At 35.0% G+C, this 17825-nt stretch overlaps 2 protein-coding genes across 2 annotated transcripts; one reads left to right on the top strand and one right to left on the bottom strand.

The window, feature by feature from the left end:
* Window positions 1-5101: 5101 nt before the first annotated feature.
* LOC126692427 (uncharacterized) lies at window positions 5102-6706 on the bottom strand. The gene has a single exon (XM_050388038.1). The coding sequence runs from the start codon at window positions 6704-6706 to the stop codon at window positions 5102-5104; it is 1605 nt and encodes a 534-aa protein (XP_050243995.1).
* An 8431-nt stretch (window positions 6707-15137) lies between these two features.
* LOC126715015 (transmembrane ascorbate ferrireductase 2-like) lies at window positions 15138-17544 on the top strand. The gene is made up of 4 exons (XM_050415443.1): window positions 15138-15329; window positions 15436-15484; window positions 16421-16620; window positions 17003-17544. Exons 1-4 carry the CDS (start codon window positions 15159-15161, stop codon window positions 17327-17329), a joined length of 747 nt encoding a protein of 248 aa, XP_050271400.1. The 5' UTR covers window positions 15138-15158; the 3' UTR covers window positions 17330-17544.
* Window positions 17545-17825: the final 281 nt, after the last annotated feature.

Here is a 17825-nt window from a genome sequence, read left to right on the forward strand (position 1 = left end):
CTTTCCTCATTCACCTCAAAATTGCATATTGTCTTGCAAATGCTCAACAAAACAAGTTCGAGGGTTCTAGTAAAATTACAAACACTTAAACATAACTGAGCATGATTTTGATGGTATGCCTTTTTTGGTTTTATGGAAACTATAAGGCTAAAAGCTAATGGAGTAACAATTAGCTAATAATAAAATTTTCAATAATAAGTAAAAACATTAAATTTAACAAAATTTAGAAACAATAATAGATAATTTAACTATATTATCAATCGAGGAAAAATGCAATAGACTCAAAAGGCAGTGATTATTGAGGTTTGGAGTTGAGAAAGAGAGAGCAGATGATGGTATATGGTGTGCTGTGAGAGAGATGAGAGAAAATTTTGATTTTGATTTTGATTTTGCACAAGGGGTTTTAGGTTGTAATTGGTGGGGCTTTGAAAATTTTGATTTTGATTTTGCAAAAGGGGTTTTAGGTTGTTAATGGCGGGGCTTTGAAATTTCAGGGGCAACCTTATCTTTTTAGGAGCAGATAGTATGTTTTGTTGATGTGTGTTTTTTAGATAGGTGTCAATTTTTTATTGGCCTTAGAAACACCAACTAAGTGTTGAGTTGGTATTCTTAAAACATGATATACTTTCTCGTAACAAAGGGTATACCATCTATTTTTAGCCCCCCAAAAAAAAAATGGTACATTATCTTTTGAGATGTTCAATTTCTTCCAAATGTCTATTTAATTTATTCCTTCTTCTTTTTTTCTCAATACTTGGTAGGTTATATAAATATACTAAGACTAGACAATTAAAAAGTAATGATGAATGATTATCATTGTCCAATAATAAAATTTTAAATTTTATCAATATGAAAATATAGGAGAAATTAGATTTAACCCACCCGTGGTTAGACTGGTTTTAATAGTGTCTACATGTGGTTTATTTGTTGATGTCACAAATTTAATTCAAAAATACTATATGTCATGAATCTTTTTTTTTTTTTTTTTTTGAGAAGAAAAGCTATTTTATATAAGCATCAAGAGTTTGGAATATCATCCAATACAAAAGACATGATATCCGTTGGAACACACTCCAACCAAATTTGAGTCGAAGGAGAAGATCTCGCTCGTTGGGCTAAGGCATGCGCAACCGCATTGCCTTGCCGACCTACATGAGCGAAAGAGATACTCTGAAAAGAGTTTGAGAGAGAAGAGATATCAGCTAAGAGATGACCTCCACTAGAAAGAACCAATCCCGAACCCTTTAAGGCATTAACAACAGAAAGAGAGTCGCCTTCGCATACACAATGAAGATGTTCCAATTCTGCAGAAAAGGAAACAGCACGCCTTGCAGCCAAGAGTTCCAGGATCTCCACTGTTGGAGGTTTTGTAATTTGCTCGGATAGAGCTGCCACCACCTGACCCTCGCAAGACCGAATAACCACACCCAACCCCGCCCTGTCAGACTCCCCAAACATAGCTCCGTCAAAATTAATCTTCACTGCACCAGCTGCTGGCGGAGACCACCTGTGAGGAGTAGACCGGTTCCTGGAAATTGGAGGGCTGTCCGTGTGTTCTTTAAAATCTTGGAGTAAGTCTTGGCAAAGTCGGCGACATTACAGAGAGGCAGAGGGTTGTCATGGAGCCTAACCTTGTTCCTCTGAGTCCATATAGCCCAAGCAGTAACTGCAAATAAAGCAAGTGCAGCTGGTTTGTCACGAACAAAATGCAGAACGTCTGAAAAGGATTCAAAAGCCGCTGCACTTCTGTCCACCCAGCCAAATTCTGCATCCCAGACAACTTTAATACACTCACAACTCCATAAAGCATGTTCCACAGTTTCCGGGCCACCAGCACACCGAGGACAATCAACATCTTCCAAGATTTTCCGCTTCCTCAAATTTACCTTAGAAGGCAGCGAGTTTGTGCAGGCCTTCCAAAGAAAATGCTTGATCTTCCCTGGAACCTTCAACCTCCATAAACACTTCCAAAAACCCCTCTGAACGTCAGAAACAAGAGGACAATTTGTGTCCCTATAGTGAAGTTCGCATAAGGACTTGTAACCGGATTTAACTGAGTAAACTCCAGATTTTTCATGCTTCCAAACCAAAATGTCAGGTTGGGGAGTGAAACTCAGAGGCAGAGACTTAATGAGTTTTGCATCAGGTGGATGAAAACATAAATCAATAAGATTAATATTCCACCAACCCGTGACTGGATCAATCAAAGACTTCACAGTAGACTCCGGATCAAGGTGAACGACAGGGGAGTTAATTCTACCATCTGGACTTGGCAGCCACACATCCTTATAAATTCGGACAAAATCACCGTTGCCCACTCTCCAAGAGGACCCCCTTTCAATTAAGTCTCTGGACCATAGGATGCTCTTCCAAGCGAAGGAGCCGGAAGAAGATTTTGCCTCAAAAATAGAGCTATTTGGGAAATATTTTGCCTTGAAAACTCTATAAAATAGAGATTCCCTATCATGCAGCAACCTCCATAGCTGTTTCGCCAACATTGCTTTATTGAATTTGCAAAGATCTTTAAAGCCAAGACCCCTTTCGCTCTTTTGCTGGCACAACACCTCCCATTTTGCCCAATGGATTTTTCTCCTATCTCCCCTTTGACCCCACCAAAATTTTCTAATGAGCTTCTCAATATCTTGACAAAGCCCCAAAGGCAACCGAAAACAACTCATGGCAAACATAGGGATGGCTTGAACAACCGCTTTCAAAAGGACTTCTTTGCCCGCTTGAGACAAAATTTTTTCCTTCCATCCTTGAAGCTTACCCCATACTCTATCTTTGATATAATTCAAGCTCGCCTTCTTTCTTCTTCCCACCACTGCCGGCAGCCCAAGATACCTTTCGTATTCCTTAATTTCGGGCACTCCAAGCAGATTTTTAACTTCTTCCTTAGTAGCAAAAGAGGAATTGCTACTAAAGAAAAGAGTCATCTTATCCGGATTTATTTTTTGACCCGAGGCCCGTTCATATTTGCCCAAAATCTCTTGAATTTTATCCACATCCCCCACGCTAGCACGGCAGAATAATAAACTATCGTCAGCGAAAAGGAGATGAGAGATCTTAGGACCATTTCTACAAAGAGACACTCCCTCAATGCATTTCCTATCCACCGCTTGTTCAATTAGCCCATTAAGTCCTTCAGAGCATAATAGAAAAAGGTAAGGGGAAAGAGGGTCCCCTTGGCGAATGCCACGAGTCGGAATGATGTGGCCTTGAGGTTCACCATTGACCAAAATCGAATAAGTCACGGATTTTACGCACTCCATAATCCATCCTATCCAAGTTGAATTAAATCCCATCCTCTCCATGATCCTTTGGAGGAAAGCCCACTCTAAGCGATCATACGCTTTGCTCATATCCAACTTTAAGGCCATATAACCTGTTTTTCCCAATTTTTTTCTTTTCATATGGTGTAAAGTCTCAAAGGCTACCAAGATATTATCAGAAATGGCTTTATCCGATTGGAACGCACTCTGAGATTCAGAGATAATGTGGGGTAATACTTTCTTCAGCCTGTTTGCCAACACTTTTGATACCAATTTATACAAAATATTACATAGAGCAATGGGACGAAATTCAGAAACAAATTCAGGACATTTCACTTTAGGAATAAGAGTAATGAAGGTGTGATTCAGACCTGATTCAATTGAGGAAGAGTTTAGACAAGATATCACCGCTTTGACTACATCATCCCCAATGCTCTCCCAATAATGTTGGAAGAAAATCGGAGGCATTCCGTCAGGACCCGGCGCTTTCAAAGGGGCCATTTGCTTTAAAGCTATCTCTACCTCTTCCTTTGAGAAGTTTCTGGTTAGGCTGCTGTTCATATCCTCCGAAACCACCCCTTTTGTGCAAAGAACCACCTCCTCAAGCTCTTGCGGGTTGGAGGAAGTAAACAGGTTTTTATAATACTCTACAATCATCCCCGAAACCTCTTGATTACCCGAAAACAATCTGCCCTCAAGATCTTTAAGTACAGAAATGTTATTACGTCGAAATCGCTGAGAAGCACGGTTATGAAAATAACTAGTATTTTTGTCACCCGAAACCATCCAGTGAACATGGCTTCGCTGTTGCCACATTTTTTCCTCTAGTCTAAGAAGCTTGGCAACCTCCCCTTTTAATTGAAGAAAAAACTCTATCCTTCCTCCATTCACCGCCACTTCTTCAGCTTCCTTCAAAGTCTTTTTTTTCTCCCTTAAAGTGTTGGCAACGTTTCGAAAACCCTTCTTACTCCATACTTTCAACTGAGCTTTACAGGATTCAACATTCTGTATAACTTTGGACATGGGCGGCTCAAAGGAGATAGTTTTCCAAGCTCTTTTAACAGAATCGTGGCAGCCCTGCTCCTCAAGCCACATATGTTCAAACCTCCAGGGGCGTTGAGGCTTTGGCGTGATCCCCTCAGGAAGGATCAAAATTGGGCTATGGTCGGAGGAAGCACCAACCAATGTAATAACCTTTGAAGCAGGAAATAAATCATACCAAGCCACCGAACACACTGCTCTATCCAGCCTTTCCCACACAACACCACCATCCGGGAATTTTTTGAACCAAGTGAATTTGTTTCCTTCGAAACCAAGATCGAACAGACCACATTCATCAAGAACTTCTCGAAATTTTTGCATCTGCCCATACGGCCGTAGCCGTCCTCCTAACTTCTCATGAGTTTTCAGAAGTTCGTTAAAATCAGCACCGCACAACCACGGAATCGAAAAGCGATTATTTAAATCTCTTAATAAATCCCAAGATTTCCACCGAAGCTGAGTTTCAGGTGCTCCGTAAAAACCGGTAAAACGCCAACCATTTTCATTTCCTTTATTAATCAAAGCATCAATGTGATTATGGGAGGAAGACATTACCTGTAAATCCAAGTCTTTTTTCCAAAACAACACCAAACCACCACCACGGGTTGATCTAGAGACCCCATGATGATGACCAAAACGAAATGAGTCACGTAAACTGATTAGCCTAAATTCATCCAGCCATGTTTCGGCTAAAAACATCACTGAGGGATCTTGTGCCCGAATTAAGTCTCCGAGCTCTTGAACTGTCTGCCGGTTCCCAAGCCCCCGACAGTTCCAACATAAAATACTCATTGACTCCGGTGAGGTTGCTCAACAACCTCCGCCGATCTAAGATTCATAGCACGCACCTCACCTTGCTTTTTTGTTTCCCCCTCCTTCCTCTGTTTTTTCATCTTTTCTGCAGAAAATTCCTCACTGCCTTCTAATTCCCCTGCTTTACGTTTCAGAGCTTCAGTCCCATGCATAAACTCTTCTCTCATTTCTGGATTGGGCCTATTTTTTAATCTTGTCCACAGGCCTTTCTTAACTTCACCTACTGGACCGGGCCCAAAGTCAGATATCCCCTGCGTTTCAGAACTAATTTTGTTTGGATTTCCTTTGCTCGATGGGCCAGGCCCAGCCCCATCCCCAGATTTTATTGTAAAGCCTTTTTCCTCTTTCGCGCCCTTTTTTTGTAAGTCTATAGTAGCCTCCTCAGAACCACTTCCCAATGAGACTAACCCCCTGTTTTGCCTGTTCTCTCCTTGGGAAATCTGAACTTTTGGATTACTTACTAGACTCTCCCTTATAACCGTTGGGTCTTCCTGTGAGTCTAGTCCCAAAAAGTTATCTTTTGTCTGCTGCATACTATCGGGTTTCCTGGGATTTGACAAGGGCTGCGTTGGTGAAGCTGCCTTTCCACTCTCCGTACCAGACGCCTCGAATACTGTTTCTTTATTTCTATTTTCTGACTTTCCTCGGAAACCGGCTACCAAGTTGGTTTCAGGGAAAATTTCATCCTCCTCCGTCGCTGTCTCCATTCGCTCTACTTCTCCACCGCTTGAATCCCCAACTTCACTGGTTTGATTCCTTTGTTTCACTTCTCTGTCCTTATTTCCCATTCTCGCCTCCTGTGCACTGGTCTGCCTGGACTCGAAGCCTTTGACTTCTAAGCTCCTGCTCTTGTTTGGGCCAAACGAGTTTGCTCTAATCCAGTTACCAAATTGTTGTTGATCAACTGAGAGAGTCCCTTTGCTCTTTATCCATACTTCGCATTCTTTATCGTCATGCAAGAGCCTACCGCACCAGTAACACACATTGGGGAGTTTTTCATACTGAAAAGAGACCCACTGTGTCTGGCCTTCTTCGAACGTCACTTTCCTCCCCCGACATAAGGGGCGAGTCGTATCCACTTTGACCCTGACGCGTAGAAAAGTCCCTCCCTTCCATTCAGAATCCTCACTTTGCTTGATAACAGGACCGATAGTATCACCTATTTCCTTCGCCGTCTCCTTTGTCATAAACTTATAAGGTATATCATGTATTTGAATCCAAAAAGCACAGAACTTAAAGTCTATATCTTTAATGGCCTTCCTATCATCAAAACGTTGAACACTCACCAGATGTCTATCGTAGGACCAAGGTTCACCGAGAAGAACTTTTTCCGCGTCCACTTCCATCTCAAAATCGAAAAGTAAGATATTATTTCCTGCATTTGAAATATGAAAACGATCCCTCGTTCTCCATAGAGGCCTGAAAGTACGAGCCACCGCCTCGATATTCAAAGCTCGTCTAGTATAGAATTTTGCTGCTAGAACAAACTTAGACTCTTGGTGTTTATTAGACAAAATAATAGATTTCCCTTCCCTAACCGATAAGGACAGGTTATCACATTTACTCGTTAATTCCTCCATCTCGTCACTGCTCTGTTTACCACCACACTGTTCTGTTTCCCCACCCCACGAAAAAACAACCCCAAGCCCTCCTAGTGACCGTGTCACTATAGGGAGACAAACTCTTCTTTCTCAAAGAGAAAGGAAACAACACTGCTACAGAGCCCTACCACAGAGAGAAACCCTCTGCAGCTTGAGGCATCTGAGTACCCTAATAGAGATTCTTGTTCAGCACGGACTGGAGGTGAGTGTGTACTATGAGTTTGTTTGTGGAGTTTGTTTGGTCATGAATCTTAGTGCAATAGATTGAAAATACTTAACAAAAATAATTTGGGTCAAATTACTGCAATGATATCTTTGCTGCAATAGATTATTATTTCATGTTTGTGTTACAATTAATTGTAAAATTATTGATAACAGGTTATTGCAATAATATCTTTGTTGCAACTTCATAATTATCATTGCAATAGTGTAAAATAATTCTAAACATGGCTATAGGGTGTGAACATATGAATATGGTCACATTTAGTAGAGAGGTCGGGATCATAGGTTTGGGAGGTGGTCCCTAATCCTTTGTGTACGAGCTTCTTGTTGGGGGCGTTTAGTAATTATCTGTCGAGCAAAATTGGGTGATAGAGGAGTGATTATGGACTTAGGGACACCATGACTAGTTTGCCAAAGGTAGCTTATGAAGCATTCCGTGATGCTTTTAATGTGCAATCTATCATCCGTTGATCGCACCTGAGTGTTAGTCTTTGAGATATGCTAGAATCAACATGGTTTGAAATAGTTTACTTTCAATAGTGTCTTTCTATTTCTGGGGTAAGACAATCTTGGAAATTCCACCAAGAAACTCTTTAGTTCTTGTAGACCAATTGAGAATAGCTTGTTTTGCTTTTGCTCCATCACCTTCCTAACTTTCTATTGTTGGGAATATCCAGTAAGAGCATATCAAGATTATATTTGATGCGATTGTTGGAACCACCAAGAAACTCTTTAGTTCTTGTAGACCAATTGGGAATAGCTTGTTTTGCTTTTGCTCCATCACCTTCCTAACTTTCTATTGTTGGGAATATCCAGTAAGAGCATATCAAGATTATATTTGATGCGATTGTTGGAATTGTGGGATTTGGTCCCAAGTTTTTCCTAAAAGTGAAAGACGTACTTTTTTGTTAAAAGAATTAAGTGAGACAACATATGAATTATGTTATTAAGGCATTTGTATATTGTATTACATGGGTATTGCTTTCATTTTCACCTAATGCCAAAAAAAAAAATCATTGCAATAACATTAGAGTTATTGCAATTATTGATGCAAGTTATAGCAATAAAATCTAAGGTAATAGGTTTTTGCAGCAGAAAATTATGTTGTAATAAACTCCAAATATTTTAATAATAATTTTGATGCAAGAATATATATATTGTTGCAATAAAAAAAAATTGACTGCTTCAAATATTTTATAATAATAGACTATTACTTCATGAATGTTATTTTAATAGATTGAAATAATTGACATAAATAATTCATATAAAATTAATGCAAATATATCTTCGTTTTATAGATAATTATTTCATTTTTTTCATTGCAATAGATTGTAAAATAATTGATATCAGTTTATTGCAACGATAACTTCGTTGTGATAAGTTATCAATTCAAAAGTTTTGTTGTAATAAATTGCAAAAATAATTGGTATCAAGTTATTGTAACAATTTATTTATTTTAAATTATTGCAACAATTTATTTATTTTAAATTATTGCAACAATTTATTTATTTTAAATTATTGCAACAATTTTCCCTAATACAGTAAGGTATTAAAACTCTATTCCACCTCCAAAATTATATGTTATTACAACTGGTATCACTACATCCACTTCCACCGCCAATTATAAATTATTGAAATTTTTCCACTTCCACCGCCAATTATAAGTTATTGAAATTTTTTCTATTGCAACTTGAGAGAGCTTGTGATCTTTGCATTAGTTCTAGCTTGTATCAATGCCAATCATGTGAACAACCAAAATGTCTAATGCCAAAACTTATTACTAGTTAATTAGTTAGGTTTTTTTTTTTTTTTTTTTAAGAAGCTTAACTTTGTTCATATTTTGACATGTCTAGGAAAAGGAAATCAAAACCTCAATAATTGATACCAGACTTAAGTATTGATTTTCTATTTTTCTACTCAAGGAAAGCGAGATTAAAGAAGGGATTTATTGGGATAATATAAGGCTAAAAGACACGCTAGTATTAATTGATTTTTTTTATGTTAAGTATATATATATATATATATATATATATATATATTATGTTATTGGTATCTACTATTATTGCAGCAAAATTCAAAAACCTTACATTTATCGTGACGAGTATTCATTCAACGACGTAAATGGCCATGGTACTGGGTGTGCCTCAGTGGCAGCTAGGACCAAAAGTGAAACAATTTTGTTCAACACTTTTCCTAAAATCATTGTAGGTCCAACTCCGTCTGCAAGAATCTATACATATAAAAGCTATAGAGATGAGAGAAACCATGATATTTTTAAGGGTTTTATTGCTGCAATTGAGCAAAGAGTTGATGTGATTTCTATATCAATTGTAATTCAATGATATTGTGGTTGGATCATTTTTGGCTATGAAGTCTAATATACTAACCGTAACTGGTGCTAAGAATTATGGTCCTTCGGAGGCACTACTAAAAACATGGGTTATAGCCACGTTTTTAAAACACGGCTTTTGCTCCTAACCGTAACATATGAATTATGTTATTAAGGCATTTGTATATTTTAATTTCATGGGTATTGCTTCCATTTTCACCTAATGCCCAAAAAAAAAAAAAAAAAAAAATCATTACAATAACATTTAAGTTATTGCAATTGTTGATGCAAGTTATAGCAATAAAAAATTATGTTGTAATAAACTCTAAATATTTTAATAACAATTTTGATGCAATATATTGCTTCCATTTTCACCTAATGCAAACAAAAAAAAAAAAAAAAAAAAATCATTGCAATAACATTTAAGTTATTGCAATTGTTGATGCAAGTTATAGAAATAAAAAATTATGTTGTAATAAACTCTAAATATTTTAATAACAACTTTGATGCAATAATATATATATATATATATATATATATATATTGTTGCAATAAAAAAAATTTGGCTGCTTCAAATATCTTATAATAATAGACTATTACTTCATGAATGTTATTGTAATAGATTGAAAGAATTGACATAAATAATTCATATCAAATTATTGCAACTATATCTTCGTTTTTATAGATAATTATTTCATTTTTGTCGTTGCAATAGATTGTAAAATAATTGATATCAGTTTATTGCAACAATAACTTCGTTGCAATAAGTTATCAATTCAAAACTTTTGTTTTAATAAATTGCAAAAATAATTGATATCAAGTTATTGCAACAATTTATTTATTTTAAATTATTGCAACAATTTTCCCTAATACAATAAGGTATTAAAACTCTATTCCACCTCCAAAATTACATGTTATTGCAACTGGCATCACTACATCCACTTCCACCACCAATTATAAGTTATTGAAATTTTTTTCTATTGCAACTTGAGAGAGCTTGTGATCCTTCTATTAGTTTTAGCAGGTATCAATGCCAATCATGTGAACAACCAAAATGTCAAATGCCAAAACTTACTAGTTAATTAGTTAAGTTTTTTTTTTTTTTTTTTTTTTTTTTTTTTTTTTTTATTTTATTTTATAAAGAAGCTTAACTTTGTTCATATTTTGACATGTCTAGGAAAAGGAAAGCGAGATTAAAGAAGGGATTTATTGAGATGATATAAGGCTAAAAGACACGAAAGACTTATTTTCTAGTATTAATTGATTTTTTATGTTATATATATATATATATATATATATTTATATTTTTTTATGTTAATGGCATCTACTATTATTGTGGCAAAATTCAAAAACCTGACATTTATCGTGACGAGTATTCATTCAACAACGTAAATGGCTATGGTATTGGGTGTGCCTCAGTGGTTGCTGGAACCAAAAGTGAAACAATTTTTTTCAACACTTTTCTTGAAACCATTGTAGGTTTAGCTCCATCAGCAAGAATCTATCCATATAAAAGCTATAGAGATGAGAGAAACCATGATATTTTTAAGGGTTTTATTGCGGCAATTGAGCAAAAAGTTGACGTGAATTCTATATCAGTTGCATTTAATTTTACAAAATCATATAATAATTTCAATGATATTGTGGTTGGATCATTTTTGGCTATTAAGTCTAATATACTAACTGTAGCTGCTGCTGGAATTTTGGTCCTTCGGAGGCATTACTAAAAACATGGCTATCGGTCCATTTTGTCTATAGCCGCGTTTTTTATAGCCATGTATTAAAGCGTGGTCTAAAAATCATGACAATAGATCAACAGGTCTATAGCTGCGTTTTTTCAAACGCAGCTATATATCTTAATTTAGCCACGCTTGTTAAACGCGGCTATAACCCTTTTTCCACCTAATTTGGCCATAGCCGTGTTTTACAAACGCAGCTATAGTTTTTTTTTTTTTTTTTTTCTTTTTTTCTTTTTGGGCAAATCACAAATTCTTGCCTACAATATTCATCTTGTTAACATATTAACTTGTCTACAATATTCATGTTTATATATATATATATATATACAATATTCCTGTCTACAATATATATATACACACACATTCGAATTAACATAGCAATATTCCTATCTACAATATTCATTCATGATTAGCCCCAAAAAAACACAAAATCACACAAAAACCACAAAGAAGTGTATATAAAGGACGAGAAGCCCATAGCCAAGGCATCACAAGAACACTATGTAGAGCAAGCAGTTTAATTACCTCAACTGAATGTTCTTCATCCCAATTTTCAATTAAACTCTCCAATATATAAGGAGCATCATGTATTTCTTGATGGACCTATAGTTGTGTTTCAAAAGCATGGCTATAGGTAGTCTATTTAAAAAAAAAAAAAAAAAATCCAGATAAACCTATAGCCGCACTTCTAAACACTTAGAAATGCGGCTATGGACTTAACTTATAGCCGCGATTTAAAAATGCGGGTAGGTCTGTAGTTTAATTTGTGTTTCTTTAAAACACGGCTATAGGTTAGCTATAGCCGCTTTTTTTGTAAACACGGCTATAACCCATGTTTTTTGTAGTGAGGCAATAGTAAAAAAATACTGCACCATGGATATTAATAGTTGGTGCCTCTTTATCAAAGAGACATTTTATAACTTCTTTGTCAATATATGATTTACAATATGATTTACAAAGATAATTTAATTTACAGAGATTCTTATTAATTTATAGTACATTTTCCTTTTTAAAATGATAATAATCTTCCATTATGTTTTCCATCAAGCCTGACATATGTGCACCTGGAGTTGAGGTTTGTGTACTTAACATTAATCATGAATTAAATGATCAATACTGTATCGTAGATGGAACTTCTTTTACTTGCCCACTTGTAGCAGCAAAAGCAATACTAACTAAAAGAAAATTAACTAAATTCCTACATGATGTGTGGTGCAACTTATTATTAGTTTTCTCCAATATTTCAATAAGTTTACAAAGAACCTTATAACTTAATTAGTTGGCACCTTAATTTCCAATAGAGACATTCATGATTCATATCTCCCAACTATCAATATATATATTAAAAAAAATTGAATACATTTCCTTGTAAAAAATTGTAATCTTTATTTATTTTATAGACAAAATAGAAATCACACTATACATATGTGTTCACAAATTGAAAATTGCATGATATAGTGGTTAATATAGATAAGCATATTTCATGCTTGCTAAAAAAATGCATATATCTTTCAATTATTGTTTCTCACATAAATCGTAGAAAAATTATATTAAAATTTCATTATGTTATAACAAAATAAATGTACTTATTTTATTACACACACACACACACACATATTACATGTGACTGAAAGGAGTTAGGAAATTTAAAGGACTAAGATTTATTTTAGTAAATTCACAAATATTTATTTTTTATGCCTTTTGTGTCAATTGTTGTCAAAGCAACTAAACATGAGTAAAAATGTCATATTCTAAATTTATTATTATTATTCCAACTAAAAATTATCTCTTATATAGGGTTTATAAAAATAATCATATAAATTCATTTGATATAAATAATTAATGCACAACTATAGATAATTAATATAAGTATTTTCTCTATTGGCTAATTTAATGAACTAATACTTTGATATAAATACAAACTTTGTTGATTTAGAACCCTAAAAAAAGAGAACTTCGAGAAATGTGTCACATGGCACAACCCTATACTCTTTAACATGAGGTGTTTGCTTATATATTTATTTATACTATTGTGGGCTTAATTCATGTATTACATTTTATTTTATTCTTTTAAGCATGACCTAAACCCATGTGACTTATGGGGGAAATTGAGGAAGTGTGGTTTGGAGGGCATGGGTCGGTTCCTTTCGGACCTTTTGCATGAGCCCAACTCATGTGTGCTACCAAGTGGGTAAGGGACACTAGTAGCACCTTAGGCTCATGAAGGAGGTCTTGTATCCAAAATTTACACCCCAAAACAGCTTTTATGCTCTAAGTGACTGTGGCCCAACTTTTCTGCTATATCATTTTTTGCCTAAAACACATAGCTAACCCTAAGTGGTTGGCCTAGTATACTGCAACAACCAAATACAATCTCCAATGACCTGCCATGTCTAGAAAACATCAATCCATGAATTTAAGCTACTTTATTTCCCAAATTATGCAAAAAGTAAGGCATCCCTCTTACCCAATTAAATCAAATCTAACCATAACTTCTTTGATCTATACCTTAGGGTTCAAAACCTCTTTCATTGACCAAAAAAAGTCACTTAAAGCACCCTAAGTTCAATACAAAATACCCCAATCAGATTCAAAATCAACTAACCACGTTCTACCCACAGACCTGAAACTTCAAAGCAAAAGCCCATTCAGCCAGTCAACAATCTCACGATTCCGAAGTTTGGGGGTGGAAACATAGTTATAGGAGAACCTTCCCTCTCTTCCTCATAACCTCTCTCAATTTCGTCTTCTTAGTGACTGTGGTTCGAAGTTTCAGACCTGTTGAACCACGTTTTCCCCATAGAGCTGAAACTTGAGGCAAAAACCCACTGAACTAGAAAACATTCTCACAATTCTGAACCTTAAGGGTGGAAATATGGGTACAGGAAAACCTTCCCTCTCTTCCTCACAACCTCTCTCAATTTCCTCTTCTCAGTGACTGCGGGTCGAAATTTTAGACTTGTTATATTTTTATACTTTTTCTGCACTTTTGTTATTAGCATTTTGATTCTCTTTTATCAAAGCACTATTAACCTTTTGTTCATTATACATTTGGAATTTTGGGCTTGATTCTCCACAATAAATACTTCTAAAGAACCCAATGGGAGATTTGGGCTAATATCACATTTTTGGCCTTTGTCGGAAAAACGTCCCCAACAACTATATATAAGAGGTTTCCCCTTTCAATTTAATTTTTATGTAGTTTAAAAATACCTTCATTATTGAAGGGAAACTTCATTTAGAAATGGAGTTATAAATGTAAAATAACAAATTTCATTTTGAAGTAAAAAAGAGAACTCTTAAGCTACGTTTGGTATACTAAATGTAAATTATATTAAGAATAGTAATCTTTATTACTGGGAATAGAAAACATTATAATGAAATAACTATTACTATTCATAAGTTTGGTTGTTACATATGGAAAGCTAGTATATGATGATATATAAGGAAACTTTATATTTTTGTAAATATATTAATTTTAAAACCTATTATATGTTCTAAGAAATAACTATTACATCCGGTTTAAAGAAGAATGACTATCATTCAATTTAAAGAATAGTTATTTCAATGTAATAACTAATTCATGTAATAAAGATGTAACCAAATGACCGAATTGCTATTACACATGAATAACTATTCTATTAGAGGAGTTATTACAGCATACCAAACGTACCCTTAAAATTTAAGATTTTTTTTCCTTTACGTTCAAAAAAGAAATTTATTTCTAAAGTTTATTCTTTTTATTTGTTTGAAAAATAAAAAATATATATTTCTAAATTATAATATATGTAAATTATTAATTTTTACCAAAAAAAATAAAAGAACCTTTGATCACGCTTGTAAGCACGCACTCAAAGGCTAGTGTGTGTATATATATATTAGCTCCTAATAACATATTTATTAACAGATCAAGATATCAATCGATTTTTGATATATACAATATTCAACCTCAAATTTATTATTCAACCATGAGCGGTTTTTTTTTCCACTAAACTGACTCATTTAAGGACCAAATTCACACGTAATATATAAGTTAAGGACAAAATGCCTAATTTACCAAAAGTAAATAAATAAAATAAAAGGGTCAAAAAGCGTTAAAAAAAAAGGTTTTATTAGTCTTAACTGGCAGTGAAATTATAGAATGGCAGTTCCAACTCCAAATCCAAATCCAAATCCAAATCGGAAAGCAATGGTGGCAACGGTGAGGGCAATCGGACTGGCGGTCTCGGCTTTGGTTCTGACATGGGCTTTGCATTTCAGGGGCGGCTTGTCTCTCTCTTCTCTCAACAACAACAAAGATCTCATCTTCAACGTTCACACAAACTCTCTTTCTATCTTCATTTCATTTTTTGAATTGAAGATCTCATCTTTTTCCCCTTGAATTTACCTATACGTATATATATATGTTTGTTTTTTAGGTTCATCCTGTACTAATGGTGATTGGCCTCATTCTCTTCAATGGTGAAGGTACTTATCTCTTCTCTCTATACTCTATCAGCTTCAATGAAGCAATTAGTTTTTTATGTTAATTACTGCACCAACACTCACTGCTTAGCAGAAACCGGGTTGGTCAATTTTGATTCTGAAACCATATCTGAACTAAACTTGCATATATAACTTGGGAATCTGTTATGCCAAAATGGGTTTTCTTCTAAACAAAGCCCCATTAATTTTTCACAAATATAAAGATGTATGTGGTGCCCTGTAATTTAAAATCTTATTTCATCATGTTATTTAGAATCCAATTGCACCCAATAAGAAATGACATCGGATTTTAAATGATGGGGCACCATTTACTATTCTATATTTGTAAAAAACTAGTCTTCATAACGAAATGGTTCCTCCTTGATTTAGACACCAATGCATGAGAGGGTTACCTTTATGAAATTTCAGCTTATGTTTAGAAAGTTCATGGTTGGTGCATCATAATCATCATGATTTTTGACAACAATAACCACCAAGCCATGGTCCCAAAATTTTGCAGTTGGATATAGAATTATAGATCCTCAATAGCAATGCATAATAGAGTGACTAAATTTTCTGTTGACCATCAACCTACCACAGCCCTCCTTTTTCTGGACTTGGAACTAGCTGTGAACAAAATATATGATACTATGCATAGACAAATGCGGAGTTAATCACGATCATTATTGTTATTGTTATTACTATTACACTGCAATTTCAAGAATATTTTTGGCGCAGTATTCAAAAGCTATTTTGTGTATCTTGTGTGCATGCTCCTTATACTAATCATGTTTCATTCTCTTATCAGCTTGAACGCTGGATTTTAGGTAGGAAAGATGTTTAAAGTTGTTTTTTGGGGTTTCTACCAATTTAGAAAGATCATATAAACAATGTAGAAATCAGATAGGTAACATGGTTAACTCTTTGTGGTTGTTGCAGCAATGCTAGCATACAAGACAGTCTCAGGAACTAAAAGCTTTAAGAAGGCAGTGCATCTTACATTGCAATCTGTAGCATTTTGTTTGAGCTTGATAGGGGTATGGGCTGCTTATAAGTTTCACAATGAGAAGGGCATTGACAACTTCTACAGTATGCATTCTTGGTTGGGTCTGGCTTGTCTGTTCCTATTTGGCATCCAGGTCTGTTCTTCCCATCCATCTGCATCTATTCTCTTAAATGGATCTGAATCCTCTGCTGATGTTTATTCAATTCAATCTCTCTATTAGCATCATTTCCCTTGTGCCATACATCTATTCACATCAAATAACTGAAGCACCTTCCTATTCTTGGATATTAACTCTAAATTAATGATAAGCGTTTGAATGCCAATCCTGAATACTGACAACCCTATTGGAGAATTTAGTGAACTTTTGTTAACCTGGGTTTTTATATTTATTTAGTATTTATCTTTTCACTTTTGGATATGTGCAACAACAAGAAGAGATGGGAAAGATTTCCAATATTTGCCCTATTTTTCTTCTTCCAAGATAACTTCCTGAATTCTAACTTTTGTTCATGTAGTGGGCTGCTGGCTTTTCAACCTTTTGGTATCCTGGTGGTTCAGTAAGCAATAGAGCTGCACTGCTTCCCTGGCACGTGTTCTTGGGGATTTATATATATGGACTAGCCATTGCTTCAGCTACCACTGGAATTTTAGAGAAGGCTACATTCTTACAGACCAACCAAGTAATATCACGTTTCTCTACTGAAGCATTGTTGCTTAACTGTTTAGGTATGCTGATCGTTATTCTTGGTGGTTGTGTTATTCTTGTTGTTGTCACTCCTACTAATGCCAAAGGTGATAGCTACAGACCAATGGACTATACAGTTCAGCATTCAGTTGTGTAGTTAGTTGACTTGGAGATGCTATGTAACTTATCTGAATTAATCGGGGATTTTTGTGCACTGATCCTCATGGAAATGGTAATGATAGTATCTGCTGAATGTTAAGTATGCCGTGAAACCTCTCTTTCACTCTCACAGAAATTTTTGTAGACACATCAAGTAATTGGATTTCTTTATTGTTTGATCAATGTGAATTGTAATTGTAGTCACTTTCATTACTTAACAGGATTTCTTTATTGTTTTAAGATACAACTAGAAGAATGGAACGACTTGATAATTGAGTGTTCCTGTGGAAAATGAAGTACTAGAATTCAAAAGGCATTTGTAAATTGTGTGTAGTTGAAATAAAATGTTAAGGTAGATAAGTGAAAAGACAAGGAAAGTGGGGTTAAAAATGAAAAAAAGTTGCTTAAACATGAAGGTGATCCCTATTGATGACATTAGTAGAACTAGTAAAATAAGATTGTCAATCAAGGAGATATCAGGGAGTATGACTTTG

Source organism: Quercus robur, chromosome 1, assembly GCF_932294415.1.
Source record: "Quercus robur chromosome 1, dhQueRobu3.1, whole genome shotgun sequence".
In the NCBI taxonomy this organism is placed as follows: Eukaryota; Viridiplantae; Streptophyta; class Magnoliopsida; order Fagales; family Fagaceae; genus Quercus; species Quercus robur.